This window comes from Vipera berus (assembly GCF_964194415.1).
Source record: "Vipera berus genome assembly, chromosome: 3".
Lineage (NCBI taxonomy): Eukaryota > Metazoa > Chordata > Lepidosauria > Squamata > Viperidae > Vipera > Vipera berus.
Window position 1 is genome coordinate 7,676,607 of NC_138204.1, and position 20,425 is coordinate 7,697,031.

General features: G+C 43.9%; 1 protein-coding gene across 3 annotated transcripts in view; it reads right to left on the bottom strand.

The window, feature by feature from the left end:
• The window catches only part of COL20A1 (collagen type XX alpha 1 chain), a 532,145-nt gene that overhangs the window by 84,621 nt on the left and 427,099 nt on the right, over positions 1–20,425 (bottom strand). For all 3 annotated transcript variants that reach the window (XM_081323724.1, XM_081323723.1, XM_081323725.1), the window contains 3 exons: positions 14,564–14,693; positions 13,316–13,372; positions 4,474–4,512 (listed from right to left, as the gene is read on the bottom strand). In XM_081323724.1, coding sequence (XP_081179850.1) covers positions 4,474–4,512; positions 13,316–13,372; positions 14,564–14,693 — 226 coding nt within the window. The remainder of the gene's footprint in view (positions 1–4,473; positions 4,513–13,315; positions 13,373–14,563; positions 14,694–20,425) is intronic.

A 20,425-nucleotide genomic window follows, 5' to 3' on the forward strand; every position in this document is an offset into this window, starting at 1 on the left:
GAGGAAGAGGAGGAGGAGGAGGAGGAAGAGGAGGAGGAGGGATGAAGAAAGAAAGAAAGAAAGAAAGAAAGAAAGAAAGAAAGAAAGAAAGAAAGAAAGAAAGAAAGAAAGAATACTTATTCTTCCAAAAAAGAAAGAGGGGGAGGAGAAGAAGAGATGTAGGGATGAAGAAAGAAAGAAAGAAAGAAAGAAAGAAAGAAAGAAAGAAAGAAAGAAAGAAAGAAAGAAAGAAAGAAAGAAAGAAAGAAAGAAAGAAAGAAAGAAAATGAATACATATTCTTCCATAAAAGGAGAAGGGGAAGGGGAAAGGGAAGGGAAGGAGGGAGGAAGGAAGGAAAAGAGAAGAGAGAAGAGAAGAGAGAGGACAGAAGAGAGGAAAAAAAAGAAAAGAAAAGAAAAGAAAAGAAAAGAAAAGAAAAGAAAAGAAAAGAAAAGAAAAGAAAAGAAGAAACGAAAAGAAAAGAAAAGACATTTTTGAAACAGGGAACATCTTCTCTAACATATGAGTCATTTTGTGAAGCCTTCAATGCAACCAGACTTTGCCATCAGTAAATCCTCCCTTTGTTTTGTCTTCTCCTTTGTTTACCTATATGAATTCATGGAAAAGCTGAGGCTGGAGACGAGCAAGAAAGGAGGAAAAATCGTGAAACAGGCACGATTAAAAAACATTTCAATCAATATTTTTTTTCATCTGCCAGCTTGATCTCTGTAGCTTCGTTTCTGATTATTATCCTGAGGACCAAAGCCAATCGAAGGAGGGTTATCCTACTTTTGATTAATTCGAATGCTGGTTTGAGTTCAATTTAGTAAAAGTCCCCCAGCCATGAAATCTTTTCATCTCAATTTCATTTAAACCAAATTGTAATAAAACCATGCAAAAATAAGTGGGGCACTGCAGGTGAGCGTAGTTACAGTAACATGGCCGTTAAGTGAATCTGGCGTCCCCATTGACTTTGCTTCTCGAAAGGCTGCAAAAGATGATCGCATGACCCCCGGGGGACACAGCAACGGTCATAAGTATGAACCGGTTTTCGAGCACCTGAATTATGATCACCTGATCCTGGGAATACGACAAAGGTTGTAACTGGGGAAAAGGGTCAAAAATTACTTTTCCCAGTGTCCTTGTAACTTTGAACAGTCACTAAGTGAACCGTTGTAAATTGAGGACTATCTGTAATTGCAACAGCCAGTTCTGGACGACTTTCTGGGTTTTATTTTTTCTTTCCACTCAAAGAAAGAAAAAAAAAAGAAGAAAAAGGCATACTCATTAGAGTAACCTTTCCGTTGGATTTCCAGGTAAGTTGACGCACCCAGCGAGAGGTCAGTGCAACGACTGAACCAAGTATTTTTAACCAGATGTTTTGGCGCAATCAAAGAATTTTAAGGAGGGAAAACAATTCCTCGAGTAATCTTCAAAGTAGTGCTGGAAGCTCTAATTATCTGTGACATTTATATATATATATATATATATATATATATATATATATATATATATATATATATATATATATATATATATATATATATATATATATATATATATATATATATATATATATATATAATACAGCTTCTTATAAAGAAGCTTATGAGATAGTATCATCAGCAAGTGGATGAAGCTGTTGTTGTTGTTAGTTGCGAAGTCGTGTCCGACCCATCGCGACCCTATGGACAATGTTCCTCCAGGCTTTCCTGTCCTCCACCATCTTCTGGAGTCCATTTAGGCTCACGCCTCCTGCTTCAGTGACTCCATCCAGCCACCTCATTCTCTGTCGTCCCCTTCTTCTATTGCCTTCAATCTTTCCCAGCATGAGGCTCTTCTCCAGTGAGTCCTTCCTTCTCATGAGGTGGCCAAAGTGTTACGTCCGGAATGACGAGCGTAGACAGCGAGGTTGAACAAGAGAACGTTTATTGAATGCACATGGGTCAACTGCCTAACAGCCGTTGAGCCCTATCTTATATACTAAGGTGCCTTTAAACATAACCAATCCCCGGCCCAGAATCTCCCGCCGAGAATGTAACAACCAATAACTGCACCGGGATTTCCCGCCTAGGGAAACCACTCCCATTAACTATGGACACAACACAAAGTATGAAGCTAACCAAGAGCAAAGGTTGGAAGGTCTGTAATAGGCTTTTTTCTGACTTGGAGGAAGCAAATAGCGATAGCAATTAGGCTTATATACCACCCTACACTGCTTTACAGCATAAAGAAGCTATATCTGCTTAGAGGAAGTCCTTGACAAACGTTGCAGGTGTTAAGTCAGTTTTGCCTCCCTTTGACCATCTTTTTTGAAAGAGTTGTTAAGCAAATTGCTGCAGTTAAGTTAGTAAGGAGCCATGGTGGCACAGTGGTTAGAATGCAGTACTGCAGGTGAACTCTACCCACAGTCGGGAGTTCGATCCTGACCGGCTCAAGGTTGACTCAACCTTCCATCCTTCCGAGGACCCAGATTGTTGGGGGCAATAATGCTGACTCTGTGAAAAACCGCTTCGAAAAGGCTGTACAGCACGGTGAAGCGGTATATAAGTCTAAGTGCTATTGATATCTTGAATATCATGTGATCTGAAGGGCTGTCATTCGGCACTATACTGTCAATCACTTTATCTTATCTATCCTTGTGGTTTCCTTCATAAAATGCAGGAGTGGTTTACCATTGTTTCCTTCTGCACAGGATGAAAGGATGCTTTTGTCAATGTCACTAAAGGGCTCTTCCACTTCCAGCATCTTCCTATATTGCTGTTGCTCTATATATTTATTTATCTTTTTATTTTTTGAATTCTGCCTTTATTACTTCATAAGTAATTCAAGATGGCAAACATACCTAATGCTCCTTCTTCTTCCTCATGTTTTCCCCACAATAACAAACCCGAGCTGGGTTTCATGGCTAAAAGAGGACTAGAACTCACAATCTCCTGGTTTCTAGGCCAGCAGATTAACCAGCATGTACATCAAACTCTACACGCTTTAGCTGCAGAGTTGAGATAGCCTTCATGAGTTGGGCGACCCTGCTAGAATTATAAACAGTACTCTTGGCATACACTTTATTATTTATTTATTTATTTGTCAAATTTATTTGACAAATAATACACTTTATTCCGATTATTCCATCATTGGCCATGGGGGGTGAGCTATTACCCCCCGTAGATAGGGCCCGCAACTTGGGGGTCCTTCTAGACTCACAGCTCTCTTTGGAAGAGCATATTGGAGCTGTGACTAGGGGGGCCTTTGCCCAGGTTCGCCTGGTGCGCCAGTTGCGGCCCTATCTAGACCGGGATGCCTTGCGCACAGTCACTCATGCGCTCGTGACCTCTCGTCTAGACTACTGTAATGCTCTCTACATGGGGCTGCCCTTGAGGTCCACCCGGAGACTCCAAATGGTGCAGAATGCAGCCGCGCGAGTTGTCTTGGGAGTTTCCCGATACTCCCATGTTACACCTTTGCTCCGCGAGCTGCATTGGCTACCGGTTGCTCTCCGGGTGAGGTTCAAGGTGTTAGTTATGACTTACAAAGCCCTTCATGGCATGGGTCCGGATTACCTACGGCAACACCTGCGGCCGGCGTCAACTTCCCTCCGTCCAGTGCGCTCCCACAGAGAGGGCCTCCTCAGGGTGCCGCCGATCAAAGAATGCTGATTGGTGACCCCCAGGGGGAGAGCGTTCTCTGTGGGCGCGCCAGACCTTTGGAACCGCTTACCAGTTGAGCTCCGGATGGCCCCCGACCTTCGCTCCTTCCGGCGCGATCTCAAAACATTCTTTTTTCAACAAGCTGGCCTGGTCTGACGGGTTGGGGTTGGGTTTTTAAAACTAGTTTTAACTTTAATATGTATTGATTTTATGGGCATGATGTTTAATGGCTTTTTAATTTTTGTATTCGATTTTTATTGTGTATTACCCTGTTCACCGCCCTGAGTCCTTCAGGAGAAGGGCGGTATAGAAATCAAATTATTAAATTATTAAATTAAATTAAATTATTTATTTATTTATTTGTCAAATTTTTAAACCATTTGTTCTTAGTTCATCCCTTCCAGAAATACACACACAGACACACTCATGAATACACACGTACCCCATGACAAGGCATCATATAGCAGGATTTTGGATTGAGGAATAAAAATTGCTTTGGCTACCTTAAGCCTCCTCCACTTCTAAAACAATACGATGCTTGCCACATTCCCAACACTGTCTGCTTACTGAGATACTTTATTAACTAAGCATGCTCTCTTCGGTGTTTTAATATCTACAGCATCTAGATCGTTGGTTTTCAACCTTTTCTTGACCACAGACCCTCTTTAAATACCTTTTGTGGCCACCAACCATGGCCACGGACACCTCCCCCCCCAAGACTTAACTCAAGATTTAAATCATCACATTTCTTCAATCCCTCCAGTGGTCCACAGACCACAGATTGAGAACCACCGTTCTAGCTCTTTGTGCACACAAACAGGAAGATCCAATTCTTTATAGGCTTACCTTGTAGGGGGCCATCCATAGAGCGAAGCGAAGGGCAGCCTGCAGAAAGACAAAGAACAGGGAAGGATGAAGAGGCAAGGAAACAATCAACAGATATTTGAAATTTGCAGCGAAGAGTGGTGCGTAATTAAAAACACCTTTCACGTGGAACCTTGTTATGTATTTTGGTAATGAAACATCTGCAAGAAAACCACGGAGCTCAGAAAGAACCAACTCAACCTTGAACTACAGAGATTCTCTTCAGTCTGGGGGAAGAACGTATACATTTATATAACTACGCTGGAAATATTTTATAGGGAATTATAGGTTAACTAACCAAGGTGTCCAAGAAAGTTACAGATTTAGCAGCCTCCAAAATCCTTTAAACTTACAGCAAAAACAAGAATTAATTAAACACTTGTTACAAATTGTTAGCACACTCAAGCGAACACACAAAACTCAATTAACACAATGTAGAAAATTGCTCACAGTTCAAATGAAGAGACCCAATCCACATCACTTGATTTAATCAACAGCTTCTCCAGGTCTACACATACGCGTATCCAAGCCTTTCGAGTCAATGGTGGGACTCAGCCAGTTCACACCACTTGGGCTGAACCGTTAGCTAATGTTTTGTTGCCCAGGCCCAGAATGGACTTCCACAAGTGGCATCCAGTCAGAGAACTGGTTGTTCACGTATTTGAATCCCACACTGCTTGAAGTGTTACCCTGGAGCAAGCACATATACATTTCCACACCCCTCAAGATCCACCACCAAGGACAGAGTTCCCTATAAAATAGCCCTTTTGTACCTCATATTCAATGTAGCTATCCCCACAGGCAAACAGGCAAATGTTTTGGGGAATAAATAAATGTCCTTTTGTCACAGCAGTCTGGATTTCATTTTGATTTATTCTTGCACAACCCTGGCTTGATTTGGAACCCCAAGTTATTCTTCTGATATATCTAGCCCTTTGGCTGAGTGCCAAAGAATTGAGGCCTTTGAACTGTGGTGCTGGAGAAGACTCCTGCGAGTCCCTTGGACTGCAAGGTGATCAAACCGGTCAGTCCTAGAGGAGATCAACCCTGACTGCTCTTTAGAAGGCCAGATCCTGAAGCTGAAACTCAAATCCTTTGGCCACCTCATGAGAAGGAAGGACTCACTGGAGAAGAGCCTAATGCTGGGAAAGATGGAGGGCAAGAGAAGAAGGGGACGACAGAGAATGAGGTGGCTGGACGGAGTCACTGAAGCAGTAGGCGTGAGCTTAAAGGGACTCCAGAAGATGGTGGAGGACAGGAAGGCCTGGAGGAACATTGTCCATGGGGTCGCGATGGGTCAGACACGACTTCGCAACTAACAACAACATATCTAGCCCTGCTTTACTTTGTTGTTGTTAGTTGCGAAGTCGTGTCCGACCCATCGCGACCCTATGGACAACGTTCCTCCAGGCCTTCCTGTCCTCTACCATCTTCTGGAGTCCATTTAAGCTCACGCCTACTGCTTCAGTGACTCCATCCAGCCACCTCATTCTCTGTCGTCCCCTTCTTCTATTGCCCTCAATCTTTCCCAGCATTAGGCTCTTCTCCAGTGAGTCCTTCCTTCTCATTAGGTGGCCAAAGTATTTGAGTTTTAGCTTCAGGATCTGGCCTTCTAAAGAGCAGTCAGGGTTGATCTCCTCTAGGACTGACCGGTTTGATCGCCTTGCAGTCCAAGGAACTCGCAGGAGTCTTCTCCAGCACCACAGTTCAAAGGCTTCAATTCTTTGGCGCTCAGCCTTTCTTATGGTCCAGCTTTCACTGCCATACATTGCAACTGGGAAGACCATAGCCTTGACTATACGCACTTTTGTTGACAGGGTGATGTCTCTGCTTTTTAGTGTGCTGTCTAGATTTGCCATTGCTTTCCTCCCAAGGAGCAAGCGTCTTTTAATTTCTTGGCTACAGTCCCCATCTGCAGTGATCTTGGAGCCCAGGAAAATAAAATCTGTCACTACCTCCATTTCTTCCCCATCTATTTGCCAGGAATTGAGAGGGCCGGATGCCATGATCTTGGTTTTCTTAATGTTTAGTTTCAACCCAAGTTTTGCACTCTCCTTCTTCACTCGCAACAAGAGGCTCTTTAGTTCCTCTTCACTTTCTGCCATTAGAGTGGTATCATCTGCATATCTTAGGTTGTTGATGTTTCTTCCGGCAATCTTAATTCCAACTTTTGATTCATCTAGCCCTGCCTTTCTCATGATGTGCTCTGCATATAAGTTAAATAGGAAAGGCGACAGTATACAGCCTTGCCGGACTCCTTTCCCAATTTTGAACCAATCAGTGGTTCCGTGTCCAGTTCTCACTGTTGCTTCTTGGCCCGCATATAGGTTTCTCAAGAGACAAATAAGATGGTCTGGTATGCCCATCTCTTTAAGGACTTGCCACAGTTTGTTATGATCCACACAATCAAAGGCTTTAGCATAGTCAATGAAGCAGAAGTAGATGTTTTTCTGGAACTCCCTAGCTTTCTCCATGATCCAGCGTATGTTGGCAATTTGATCTCTAGTTCCTCTGCCTTTTCGAAATCCTTCCTGTACTTCTGGTAGTTCTCGATCCACATACTGCTGGAGTCTAGCTTGTAGAATTTTAAGCATAACTTTACTAGCATGAGAAATGAGTGCAATGGTGCGATAGTTTGAACATTCTTTGGCACTGCCTTTCTTTGGAATTGGAATGTAAACTGATCTTTTCCAATCCTGTGGCCACTGTTGAGTTTTCCAAATTTGCTGGCAAATTGAGTGTAGCACTTTTACTGCATCGTCTTTTAAGATTTTGAATAGCTCAGCTGGAATACTGTCACCTCCACTAGCTTTGTTGTTGCTCAGCTTTTCTAAGGCCCACTTCACTTCACATTCTAGGATGTCTGGCTCGAGGTCAGTGACCACCTCATTGTGATTATCAGGGACGTTAAGCTCATTCTTGTATAGTTCTTCTGTGTAATTTTGCCACCTCTTCTTAATCTCTTCCGCCTCTGTTAGGTCCCTGCCATTTTGGTCCTTTATCATGCCCATTTTTGCATGAAATGTTCCTTTCATCTCTCCAATTTTCTTGAAAAGATCTCTGGTCCTCCCTATTCTATTGTTTTCTTCTATTTCTTTGCACTGTTCATTTAAGAAGGCATTCTTATCTCTTCTAGCTAGTCTCTGGAATTCTGCATTCAATTGGGCGTATCTTTCTTTTTCTCCCTTGCCTTTCACTTCCCTCCTTTCCTCAGCTATTTGCAAAGCTTCCTCAGACAGCCATTTTGCTTTCTTGCATTTCCTTTTCTTTGGGATGGTTTTGGTTGCTACCTCTTGTACAATGTTGCGAACCTCTGTCCATAGTTCTTCAGGCACTCTGTCTATCAGATCTAATTCCTTAAATCTATTTGTCACCTCTACTGTATATTGAACAGGGATATGATTTAATTCATACCTGACTGGCCTAGCGCTTTTCCCTACTTTCTTTAATTTAAGCCTAAACTTTGCAACAAGAAGCTCATGGTCTGAGCCACAGTCAGCTCCTGGTCTTGTTTTTACTGACTGTATAGAGCTTCTCCATCTTTGGCTGCAGAGCATATAGTCAATCTGATTTCTGTGTTGACCGTCTGGTGATGTCCATGTGTAAAGCCGTCTCTTGGGTTGTTGGAAAAGAGTGTTTGCTATGACCATCGTATTCTCTTGACAAAATTCTATCAGCCTGTGCCCTGCTTCATTTTGTACTCCAAGGCCAAACTTGCCTGTTATTCCAGTTATCTTTTGGCTTCCTACTTTAGCATTCCAATCCCCCATGATGATAAGGACATCATTTCTGGGTGTTAGTTCTATAAGGTGTTGTAGGGCTTCATAGAACCGGTCAATTTCATCCTCTTCAGCACCGGTGGTTGGGGCATAGACTTGGACTACTGTGATATTGAATGGTTTGCCTTGGATTCGAACTGAGATCATTCTGTCATTTTGAGGATTGTATCCCAGTATTGCTTTTCCTATTTTTTTATTGACTATGAAGGCTACTCCATTTCTTCTGAGGGATTCTTGCCCGCAGTAGTATACCTGATGGTCATCTGAATTAAATTCACCCATTCCTGTCCATTTTAGTTCGCTGATACCTAAGATGTCAATGTTTAGTCTTGTCATCTCTTGTTTGACCACGTCCAGCTTTCCTTGATTCATGGATCTTACATTCCAGGTTCCTATGGAGAAAAAATCTTTACAGCATCGGACTTTCCTTTCACCACCAGACACATCCGCAGCTGAGCGTCCTTTTGGCTTTGGCCCAGTCGCTTCATTCTTTCTGGCGCTACTAGTACTAGCCCTCCGCTCTTCCCCAGTAGCATATTGGACGCCTTCCGACCTCAGGGGCTCATCTTCCAGCGTCATATTGTTTTGCCTTTTGGTACTGTCCATAGGGTTTTCATGGCAAAGATACTGGAGTGGGTTGCCATTTCCTTCTCCAGTGGATCACGTTTTGTCAGAACTCTCGGCTATGACCTTTCCGTCTTGGGTGGCCCTGCACGGCATAGCTCATAGCTTTGTTGAATTACGCAAGCCCCTTCGCCACGACAAGGCAGTAATCCGTGAAGGGGTGCTTTACTTTATCCACCTCTAAAACAGGGTTTCTCAACCTCAGAACTCATGCTCCAGTTAGTATGTTGAGGAGAAGAGAAGGAGGTATCCAATCTTGCTATTTTGCTGCTATTACTTCTTCCGTCATAGAGGTTCCTCATTCTACCTTCTTTGTTTGTTAACCTTTTCTCTCTCTCTCTTTTTTTTTTTTTGAGGAGGGACAGTTACAGCTGCCACGGCAACCATTATGTGCCTGCTTAGTTTCCTGACTGTTGGTTTCCTGTTCCTAATTGCCTCTAAGTTTATTAGATTCCCCAATGCAAAATACAGCTTTTACTAAGAAGTCAAATCTTCGTTTTACCCACCAAGAAATTCCAGCCACCACAAAGACTCCATGAGTAATTGTCCTGATGTATTCTATTAATTACCGTGGCAAAGAGGGGAAAAAAAAAACATTTTCCCTTTGTTCGTTTTAATATCAAATCTATTGTGGGAAATAAAGTGAGTTGTTTAGCGTAAAAACACAACCGTTTCAACTTGTCCCTGTAATGCAGACATGTCAAGGCCCGGGGGCTGGATCCAGCCCGCAAAGTGGTTTCATGCGGCCTGTGAAGCCATCCTGGAAACAGTGAGGGAACGGCTCCCACTGCCTTGGCCCTGGCCCAGAGACCCTCCACCTGCCAGAGACCCTCAGATCTGTCCCACTCCTGCCATAGGCACTCTTGATGCGAACGATGTAGAGCTGGCCACGCCCATCCAGTAGGGCATATGCACTCTAGCCACGCCCACCCAGTAGGCCACGCCCACCCTGGCCATACCCACCCGGCCCCTTGAGGGCAACTGCAATGCTGATGCGGCCCTTAATGAAATTGAGTTTGACACCCCTGCCTTCCATTTTTTTAATTCATCCTTTGAAGGACAGAAAACTTGGTACAAAGCAGACGTTAGAAAGGCAGACTTAAAGGCGCTTTGGTTAAAAGTTCTCCATTTGAATAGGCTGACCCCCAAAAGATCCCGTCAGAAACCAATGCATTGTATTTAACTGACAGTCCTTCACTTATGACCACAACGGGGCCCAAAATTTCCACCGCTGAGCAAGACAATTGTTAAATGAGTTTTGTCCCATTTTACGACCTTTCTTGCCACGGTTGTTAAGCGGATCACCGCAATTGTTCAGTTAGTAACGCAATTGTTAAGCGAATCCGGCTCCCCCATTGACTTTGCTTGTCAAAAGGTCACAAAAGGGGATCACGTGACCCCGGGACGCTGCAAACCGTCGTAAGTATGAGCCAGTTGCCAAGTGTCCGAATTTTGATCACATGGTCACGGGGATGCTGCAGCGGTCGTAAGCGGGAGAATGGTCGTAAGTCAATTTTTCTCAGTGAGGTTGTAACTTGAACAATCACTAAACGAATGGTTGTGAGTTGGGTACTACCTGTGTTTGTTTCTCGATCAGCCCAAGGGCTATGCCCAGAGGCGGAAAAAAGTGGTGCTTATTTGAAAAATCAGAGATAGCTCTGAAAAAAAAGAAAAGCACTCGAGAGGATATTTCCGTTTGTGAAGTCCACGTTGAGTCTGCTTCAGGCATATCGTCACGGCTGTCATTTCAAAAGAGTATTTTGCTTCTTTAAATCTAACAGTGAACATGGAATTGTAGAGTTGGGAGGTATGGCAGAGGTCAGTTAGCCCAACCCTTTATTCAATGGATGATCCATGAGAGCGGTGTTTCCTAAACTTAGGGATGGAATAACAGAATAACAGAGTTGGAAGGGACCTTGGAGGTCTTCTAGTCCAACCCCCTGCTCAAGCAGGAGACCTATACCATTCCAGACAAGTGGCTGTCCAGTCTCATCTTAAAAACCTCCAGTGATGGAGCGCCCACGATTTCTGGAGGCAAAGCTGTTCCATTGGTTGATTGTCCTCACTGTCAGGAAGTTTCTCCTTAGTTCCAGGTTGCTTCTCTCTTTGATCAGTTTCCAACCGTTGTTTCTTGTCCTGCTTTCAGGTGCTTTGGAGAATAACATGACCCCCCTCTTTCTTGTGGCAGCCCCTTAAATACTGGAACACTGCTATCATGTCTCCCCTATTTCTTCTTTTCTTTAGACTAGCCAGACCCAAGTCCTGCAGCCGTTCTTCGTATGTTTTAGTCTCCAGGACTTTGGTCATCTTAGTTGCTCTTCTCTGAATTTTTTTTCCAAACTCTCAACATCTTTTTTGTGGACTTCAACTTTCCAGAATTCTCCTGCCAGCCATTTGCATTTTACAATTTACTTCCACAAGTAGATAGGCAGACAGATAGATAGATAGCCCGTCTTACAGAATATTTGCTCCAAATGAGCTCTCCGGTATATTTCATTCCCAGTCTTTATGGAAACCCCCATTTCCATTAATAGCACAATTTCCAGGAGGTGGAGGGATTTAATTGAAAGGGGTTCTGAAATACATTCGTAGTTTTCTCTTCTGCCAAGGGCGCAAGAATAATAATAAAAAAAATGCATCAGTGAATGATGCCAGGCATTCGTAACCACTCTAATAACTCCACAGCGTGTGAATTTGCATTTGTTTTACCTTAGAGTTGGGCTGGAGAAAAAGAAATAATTGGGACTTCAGAACTGATCGAAAATTGTGCTGATTCCAGGCAAATGAGAGAAAGAGAGACAAAGAGAGGAAACACCGGAGAAAGAATTTTGGATTCTAGCCACCGAACAGATGATGCTGGACTTATAAAGGAAGAACATTGTTCTCTGACATAATTCTCAAGAATGAAAAATAGAATAATATGGTTGGAAGAGACCTTGGAGGTCTTCAAGTAGGAGATCCTGCATTATCCCAGACAAATGGCTGGTTTATTCCAGTGTTTCTCAACCACAATAACAGATACATAGTTGAAAGGAACCTTGGAGATCTTTTAGTCCAACCCCTGCTCAAGGAGGAAATCTGTGGTGGCAAACCTATGGCACGGGTGCCACAGGTGGCATGCAGAGCTCTCTCTGTGGGCACACGGCCCATTGCCCCAGTCCTAGGCCTTCAAGCTGGGTTTTATAAAACCTTTTCGCTTTAGGCCTCCGCCGCCTGTGCAAAAAAAAAAAGTTCAATCAATCAATCAATTTCAACTTCTTGCGGGGAAAAAAAAGATCTCGCAAAGTTGGAATTGATTGATTGAACTTTTTAGTCCCACCTAGTCTGCCGTTACCACTGCAGCCATGCCTATCCAATGGGCCACGGCCACCCGGCGCCCAAGGATGCATAAGTGGGTTTTGGGTTGCAGTATGGGCGCTTATAGAGACGCGGTGGCTCAGTGGGTTAGGATGCTGAGCTTGTCGATCAGAAGATTGGCAGTTTGGCAGGTCGAATCCTGAGTGCCGCGTAGCAGAGTGAGCGCCTGTTACTCGTCCCAGCTTCTGCCAACCTAGCAGTTCAAAAGCATGTAAAAATGCAAGTAGAAAAATAGGGACCACTACGGTGGGAAGGTAACAGCGTTCCGTGTGCCTTTGGCGTCTAGTCATGCTGGCCACATGACCACGGAGACGTCCTCGGACAAGCGCTGGCTCTTTGGCTTTGAAACGGAGATGAGCACTGGCCCCTAGAGTTGGAAACGACTAGCACGCATGTGCGGGGGAACTTTTACCTTTACCTTTATGGGCATTTGGTCTCTAAAAGGTTCGCCATCACTGTCCTAAGCCATTTCAGACAAATCATTGTCCAATCTCTTCTTGAAAAACCTCCAATGACGGAGCACCCACAACTTCTGAAGGCAAGCCGCTCCACTGATTAATTGTTCTCACTGTCAGGAAATTTCTCCTTAGTTCTAACTTGGATCTCTCTTTAATGATTTTCCACCCGTTACTTCTTATCCTGCCCTATGGTACTTTGCAGAATAGGACACTTATCATGTTCCACGTAATCCTTCTCTTCACTGGACCTGGTTCCCTCAATCGTTCATCAGCCAAAAAGTAACAACTATTGCCTTGGTGGAGCAGTGGGCTAATGCCTCCTTAAGTAACACCAGCTGCCTGCAATTAGTGCAGGTTCGACTCCCACCAGGCTCAAGGTTGACTCAGCCTTCCATCCTTCCGAGGTAGGTAAAATGAGGACCCACATTGTTGGGGGCAATAAGCTGACTTTGTAATAATGCTGCTTGGGGTGTGTGTGAAAGCCCTAATAAGCAGGCATATACATAGAATGAAGACTACTGCTAAGCTTGTAAGCCGCCCTGAGTCTTCGGAGAAGGGCGGGATATAAATGGAATTTAAAAAAAAATTCTAGAGGTGAAATCTTACCCTGTGTTTTGAAGAACGGAGATTCTTTCACGGTGGGCAATCGAGCCAAGACAGTAGCTGTAAGAAGCAAAATAAAAGATTGTGTTGAAACCCAACTGCTCGAAGGTCAACAGGCGATCAAATCTGCAAGTCAATACCATAACAGTAGGATGTTTTATCTTTTGCTATCTTTGTGTCATTTTAGGCGAGAAGACATCTAAATACAGTTTGTAATCCAACAGAAGAGAAGATTTGTAATTCGGGGTGGAAGTGTGAGATCCTCGGTGCTCTCTGAATTTGGTTGTTTTTTGGGAGGCTTTTCATTATCCAAATAGGTAACATCATTAGTGCTAGAAGGGAGAGGTGCTTGTGGAGTGGAGGAGAAACAGCAGGAGGAGGAGGAGGAGGAGGAGGAGGAGGAGGAGGAGGAGGAGGAGAACTGTGGGGTCCTTGGTGCTCTCTGAACTTGGTTGTTTTCTTGAAGACCTTTCATTACCCAACTAGGTAACATCATCAGTGCTAGAAGGGAGAGGTGTTTGTGGAGTGGAGGAGAAACAGCAGGAGGAGGAAGAAGAGGAGGAGGAGGAGGAGGAAGAGGAGGAGGAGGAGGAAGAGGAGGAGGAGGAGGAGGAGGAGGAGGAGGAGAACAATCATGGGGGTCCTTGGTGCTCTCTGAACTTGGTTGTTTTCTTGCAGACCTTTCATTACCCAACTAGGTAGCATCATCAGTGCTAGAAGGGAGTGGATTTGCATTGATGATGTTACCTGATTGGGTAATGAAAGTGTCTGCAAGAAAACAGCTGAGCTCAGAGAACACCAAGGACCCCACAGTTCAACCCTGAGCTGCCACAGGTCCCATCTGTCCACCAGCTAGAAGATCCCTGGTGAATTATAGCATGTTCTACGTCAGTAGAAAACAATCATCTGAGGCCTCTTTTAAGGGGAGAAGACAGGAAGATGAATCGCCCGTCACACAAGAGGGGCCTATTCACTCGCCAACTGTCTTGCTTAACCACAGAAATTTGGGGCTTGGCTGTGGTCCTAAGTCAATGACTACCGATAATATGATGTAAGTTTAGAGAGAGAGTTTGAAATATACCTCTACATCTCCCCCAGCAAAAAAAAATGGCCTTATTTCACTCGAATCCCCCTCATTTCTTGCTCCTCACAATTATTGGAGTATCCGCAGCAAACGGTATAAAGCTTAAAAGGAGACCAAGAAATAAGAGATGGTGCAAAGGAAAAGAGCCAAATGATGGATGGACTCACCTGTCCGGCCAATGACAGATACGGGGTCACTCTCTCCCGTAATATAGACTGCAATTACGGTCACTGTATAGACTCTAGCAGGCAGAAGAGAATGGAGAACAATGGACTGGATCCTGCCAGACACTGTTATCTGTAGAAAGGAGAACATAAGATATATATTTTTTACAACCTAGCAATATGATTTTAAGACTCATTTGTTACAACTACTGTAACAAATGAATAATTGGAGACAGGACAAGAAGAATGGGTGGAAACTAATCAAGGAGAGAACCTCTCTAGAACTAAGGAGAAATTCCATGGCAGTGAGAACAATCCATCGGTGGAACTACCTGCCACTAGAAGTTATGGATGCTCCAACACTGGAGCTTTTTAAGAAGAGATTGGACAAGCATTTGTCTGAAATGGTATAGAGCAGGGGTCTTCAAACTTGGCTCTTTTACGACTTGTGGACTTCAACTCCCAGAATTCCTCAGCCAGCATGCCTGGCTGAGGAATTCTGGGAGTTGAAGTCCACAAATCATAAAAGGGCCAAGTTTGAAGACCCCTGGTATAGAGTCTCCTGCTTGACCAGGGGGTTGGACTAGAAGATCCCCAAGGTCCCTTCCCACTCCATTATATCGTTAATTGCGGATATCGATAAAAGACAATATTTGTAGCTCGGAAGTGAACTGTGGAGTCCTTGGTGCTCTCTGAGCTTGGACAGGTCGCCCTCGACGTGCAAATAGTTCACTTAGTGACCATTCAAAGTTACAACCGCACTGAAAAAAGGGACCATTTTTCCTACACTTATGACCGTTGCAGCATCCCCGTGGTCACATGATTTACATTCAGACGCTTGACAATTGGTTCATATTTATGACGGTTGCCGCGTCCCCAGGGGTCACGTGATCCCCTTTTGCAACTTTCTGACAAAAAGTCAATGGGAAGCCAGACTCAACAGACATGTTATTAATTTAACAACTGCAGTGATCCACTTAACAACGGTGGCAAGAAAAGTCAAGGAAAATGGCGCAAAACTCACTTAAGAAATATCGCACTTAGCAACATAAATCCTGGGCTCAATTAAGGTCATAAGTCGAGGACTACCTGTAATTATGATTGATGCTGTTACCTAGTGTTATAATGAAACATCTGCAAGAAAACTACCAAGCTCAGAGAGCACTAAGGACCCCACATAACTGGTGACGCTTGGAAATACACCCCCCCTTTTCCTTAAGCCTGTATTAATACCCCAAGTGGTAGTGACAGATTTTTATTTTCCTGGGCTCCAAGATCACCACAGATCGGGACTGCAGCCAAGAAATTAAAAGATGCTTGCTCCTGGGGGGGAAAGCTATGGCAAATCTAGACAGCACACTAAAAAGCAGAGATGTCACCCTGCCAACAAAAGTGTGTATAGTCAAGGCCATGGTCTTCCCAGTTGCAATGTATGGCAGTGAAAGTTGGACCATAAGAAAGGCTGAGTGCCAAAAATTGAGGCCTTTGAAGTACGGTGCTGGAGAAGACTCCTTTGAGTCCCTTGGATTGTAAGGTGATCAAACCGGTCAGTCCTAGAGGAGATCAACCCTGACTGCTCTTTAGAAGGCCAGATCCTGAAGCTAAAACTCAAATACTTTGGCCACCTAATGAGAAGGAAGGACTCACTGGAGAAGAGCCTAATGCTGGGAAAGATTGAGGGCAATAGAAGAAGGGGATGACAGAGAATGAGGTGGCTGGATGGAGTCACTGAAGCAGTAGGCGTGAGCTTAAATGGACTCCAGAAGATGGTAGAGGACAGGAAGGCCTGGAGGAACATTGTCCATGGGGTCGCAATGGGTCAGACACGACTTCGCAACTAACAACCCGGGAAATTCCGATTATTCCATCATTGGCCATGGGGGGTGAGCTATTACCCCCCGTAGATAGGGCCCGCAACTTGGGGGTCCTTCTAGACTCACAGCTCTCTTTGGAAGAGCATATTGGAGCTGTGACTCGGGGGGCCTTTGCCCAGGTTCGCCTGGTGCACCAGTTGCGGCCCTATCTAGACCAGGATGCCTTGCGCACAGTCACTCATGCGCTCGTGACCTCTCGTCTAGACTACTGTAATGCTCTCTACATGGGGCTGCCCTTGAGGTCCACCCAGATACTCCAACTGGTGCAGAATGCAGCCGCGCGAGTTGTCTTGGGAGTTTCCTGATACTCCCATGTTACACCTTTGCTCCGCGAGCTGCATTGGCTACCGGTTGCTCTCCGGGTGAGGTTCAAGGTGTTAGTTATGACTTACAAAGCCCTTCATGGCATGGGTCCGGATTACCTATGGCAACACCTGCGGCCGGCGTCAACTTCCCTCCGTCCAGTGCGCTCCCACAGAGAGGGCCTCCTCAGGGTGCCGCCGATCAAAGAATGCCGATTGGTGACCCCCAGGGGGAGAGCGTTCTCTGTGGGCGCGCCAGACCTTTGGAACCGCTTACCGGTTGAGCTCCGGATGGCCCCCGACCTTCGCTCCTTCCGGCGCGATCTCAAAACATTTTTTTTCGAACAAGCTGGCTTGGTCTGATGGGATGGGGTTGGGTTTTTTAAAACTAGTTTTAACTTTAATATGTATTGATTTTATGGGCATGATGTTTAATGGCTTTTTAATTTTTGTATTCGATTTTATTGTGTATTGCCCTGTTCACCGCCCTGAGTCCTTCGGGAGAAGGGCGGTATAGAAATCAAATTATTAAATTAAATTAAATTAAACAACAACAACAATACCCCAAGTATAGTGATTGTAAATAACAAATGCTAAGTTTCAACAAACCTCGGACTCCTCACTACAACTAGTCAGGACAAGAATTTCCATTGCTAAGCAAGATGGTTGTTAAGTGAATCACACCCAATTTTACCATCTTTACTGCCAAGGTTGTTAAGTGAATCACTCTAGTCATTAAGTGAATCATCTGATTGTTATGCAAATCCCCTGCTGACTTGGCTTGTTGGAAGCTGACAGGGAAGGTCACAAAGATTGCATAACCATGGCAGGACACAGCAGCCATTGTAAATATATGCCAGTTGCTCAGACGCCCACATTGGGATCACAAGACCATGGGGTCGTAAGTAGGCAGACAGTCGTAAGTCATTTTTTTCCAGTGCCGTTGTAACTTCAAAATTGTCACTAAATGAAATGGTTGTAAGTCGAAGTCTTCTTGTGTGGCATTTTATCAGGGAGCTATCCATACTTTTGTCTCCGGCACACGATAATTGTGCAGTACCTTAGTTGAGAGGAACTGTGTCTGATCCATAATCATCCAGCAAGGGGAAGTGTTACCCAGAAATTGGAATCCAATTCTCCTTTATTGAAATTTATTATGCTATCAAGGGTAAGTCAGATCAGTAAGAGATGAGATTGTAGAGAACTGTTTAAAAAATTTTTTTTCTTCAGCTATAGAAGCTAAAGGTTGGCCTTGAATCTGTATCTCTCTGTTTATGCCTTTGAACTACGGTGCTGGAGAAGACTCCTGTGAGTCCCTTGGACTGCAAGGCGATCAAACCGGTCAGTCCTAGAGGAGATCAATCCTGACTGCTCTTTAGAAGGCCAGATCCTGAAGCTAAAACTCAAATACTTTGGCCACCTAATGAGAAGGAAGGACTCACTGGAGAAGAGCCTCATGCTGGGAAACATCGAGGGCAATAGAAGAAGGGGACGACAGAGAATGAGGTGGCTGGATGGAGTAACTGAAGCAGTAGGCGTGAGCTTAAATGGACTCCAGAAGATGGTAGAGGACAGTGTTGTGATTCAGGGTCAGCCTGTGGGTTCGGCAGTTGGGTCGGACGACTCAGAGGAGGAGGGGGGTGTTGAAGACCTTGTTGAGGGGGTTGAAGATCTTGCTGATGATAGCCCTCAGGCAGGCCCCTCCCACTTGGTCACCATGGAGACCCAGCTGTGTGAGCCTGACAGTGTGGATGAAGATGACCCACAGCTGGCCCTGTTCAAGGACGCCCGACGCAGGAGGCAGTCTAGTAGGAGTAAACAGAGGAAGGCAGTGGGGCTTCTCGGAAGGAGGCAGAGAGAGGCCACGCCCTGAACTCTTTATAAAGGGAATGTGTGGGGGAGGGCTGGTTTGCTGAAAGCAACCGCTCAGATAGTGTTTCAAAGCTCCTGAATCTTGGTTCGTGTCTTGTTTGTTTTTTGTTACTAATAAATTTGGCAGACGTTTTTCCAGCCTCTTGCCGTTTGTAAAGGGGTTGCCTTTTCTGCAGGGCCGGTAGCAGGCTGGTACAGAACAGACAGGAAAGCCTGGAGGAATGTTGTCCATAGGGTCGCGATGGGTCGGACACGACTTTGCAGCTAACAACAACAACATAGATGGTGGAAATAAAATGGAAGTCCCTCAGATAAGACACTTTTTAAAAAATGTCTTAGAAATATAGATTGGAGGCTGCATTTCCACTCAAAACAACTCATGTGTATTAATACAGGTAGTCTTCATTTAGTGACTGTTCAAAGTTACAACGGCACTGAAAAAAGTGACATAGGACTGTTGCTTTGGAGAATAGGTTGACCTGGATGAAATGTGCTCTTACCAAGGCATTATAAAGTGATATTAACACTTCCCATGATCTTGATTCTATCCCTTTGCTAACCATAAATTCAACAAAGATTAGATTGGTCCCCACCCTATTCACCTCATGGAAAGTTTTTTTTTAAATATACTTTATTCAACAAGTTTTAAATAAAAACAACAAGAACATTCAATAAATAAATAAATTCAATAAAATTAAACATTATTACAAAGTACTGAAAAGTGCGTCAAATAGAAAAACACCAAAACATCCTATACACCAAAAAACAAAAACAACATTAAACAAGACCGGGGTGTGTGATACTACCCCTAATTTTCTTTTTCTCGTACATCCCAGGCTAAGTAACCTTTAATTACCAAATATTAGAAATCTATAATTGTATATATCTCCAGATTCTATACCTCAAATAATAATACACAATCATCTGGTATTTCCCCCGTTGAAGTTAAATATTCTATTTTGTAACCGTGAATACCAGGAGTCCCAACTTTATTAAAATGTCATTCACTTTTCCCTTTGAGAATATATGTCATTCGATCTGACTCTGCGCATAGTAATACTTTCTCTATTACTTGATAGTCCGTTGGGATGTCCTTCGTCTTCCAATATTGCGCATAAGTCATACGCGCCGCTGTTGTAATATGTATTACTAGATACCAAACATTTTTTGGTACTTCTTGTGGCTTCATCCCCGAGAGGAAAATAGCTGGGTCCAATTGAAAATCATATCCTGTTATTTGAAATAACCAATTTTTTATATTGGTCCAGTAACGCCTAACCTTTGGACAAGTCCACCATTGATGGTAGAAAGTGGCCCTGGCAGAATCACATTTCCAACATTTGTCATTTGCATTGGGAAACATTTTTGAAATTCGTGCGGGAGCTAAGTACCATCTATACAACATTTTGTACATATTTTCTTTAAATGCCGTTGCTAACGTTAATTTTATATTTTTCTTCCATTAGGGATGTATTGATAAACTCTTGGCGTATGGTGAGAGGGTGAATCTATACAAAGATATCTGGCTGGTTTACTCCTTTGGAAGCTGTAACTTATTCGACGTTACACAATCCAGACAGAATTTATAGGTATAAAGATCTCATAGATCTGAGAGGCAATCTTAAATCCAGGGAGGAGTTACATTCTGGGGGTATAGAGTTGGATTGGTGGTCGTATTCTCAAATGAGCTCAAGGTTTAATAGGGATAAGCAGGAATTTGGAATCAATATAATCCCACAAGAATTAGACAAGATTTTATGGGGAAGTGATGCTAAATTTTTATCTAAGACCTATAATCTCCTTTTGTTTCATGGGAT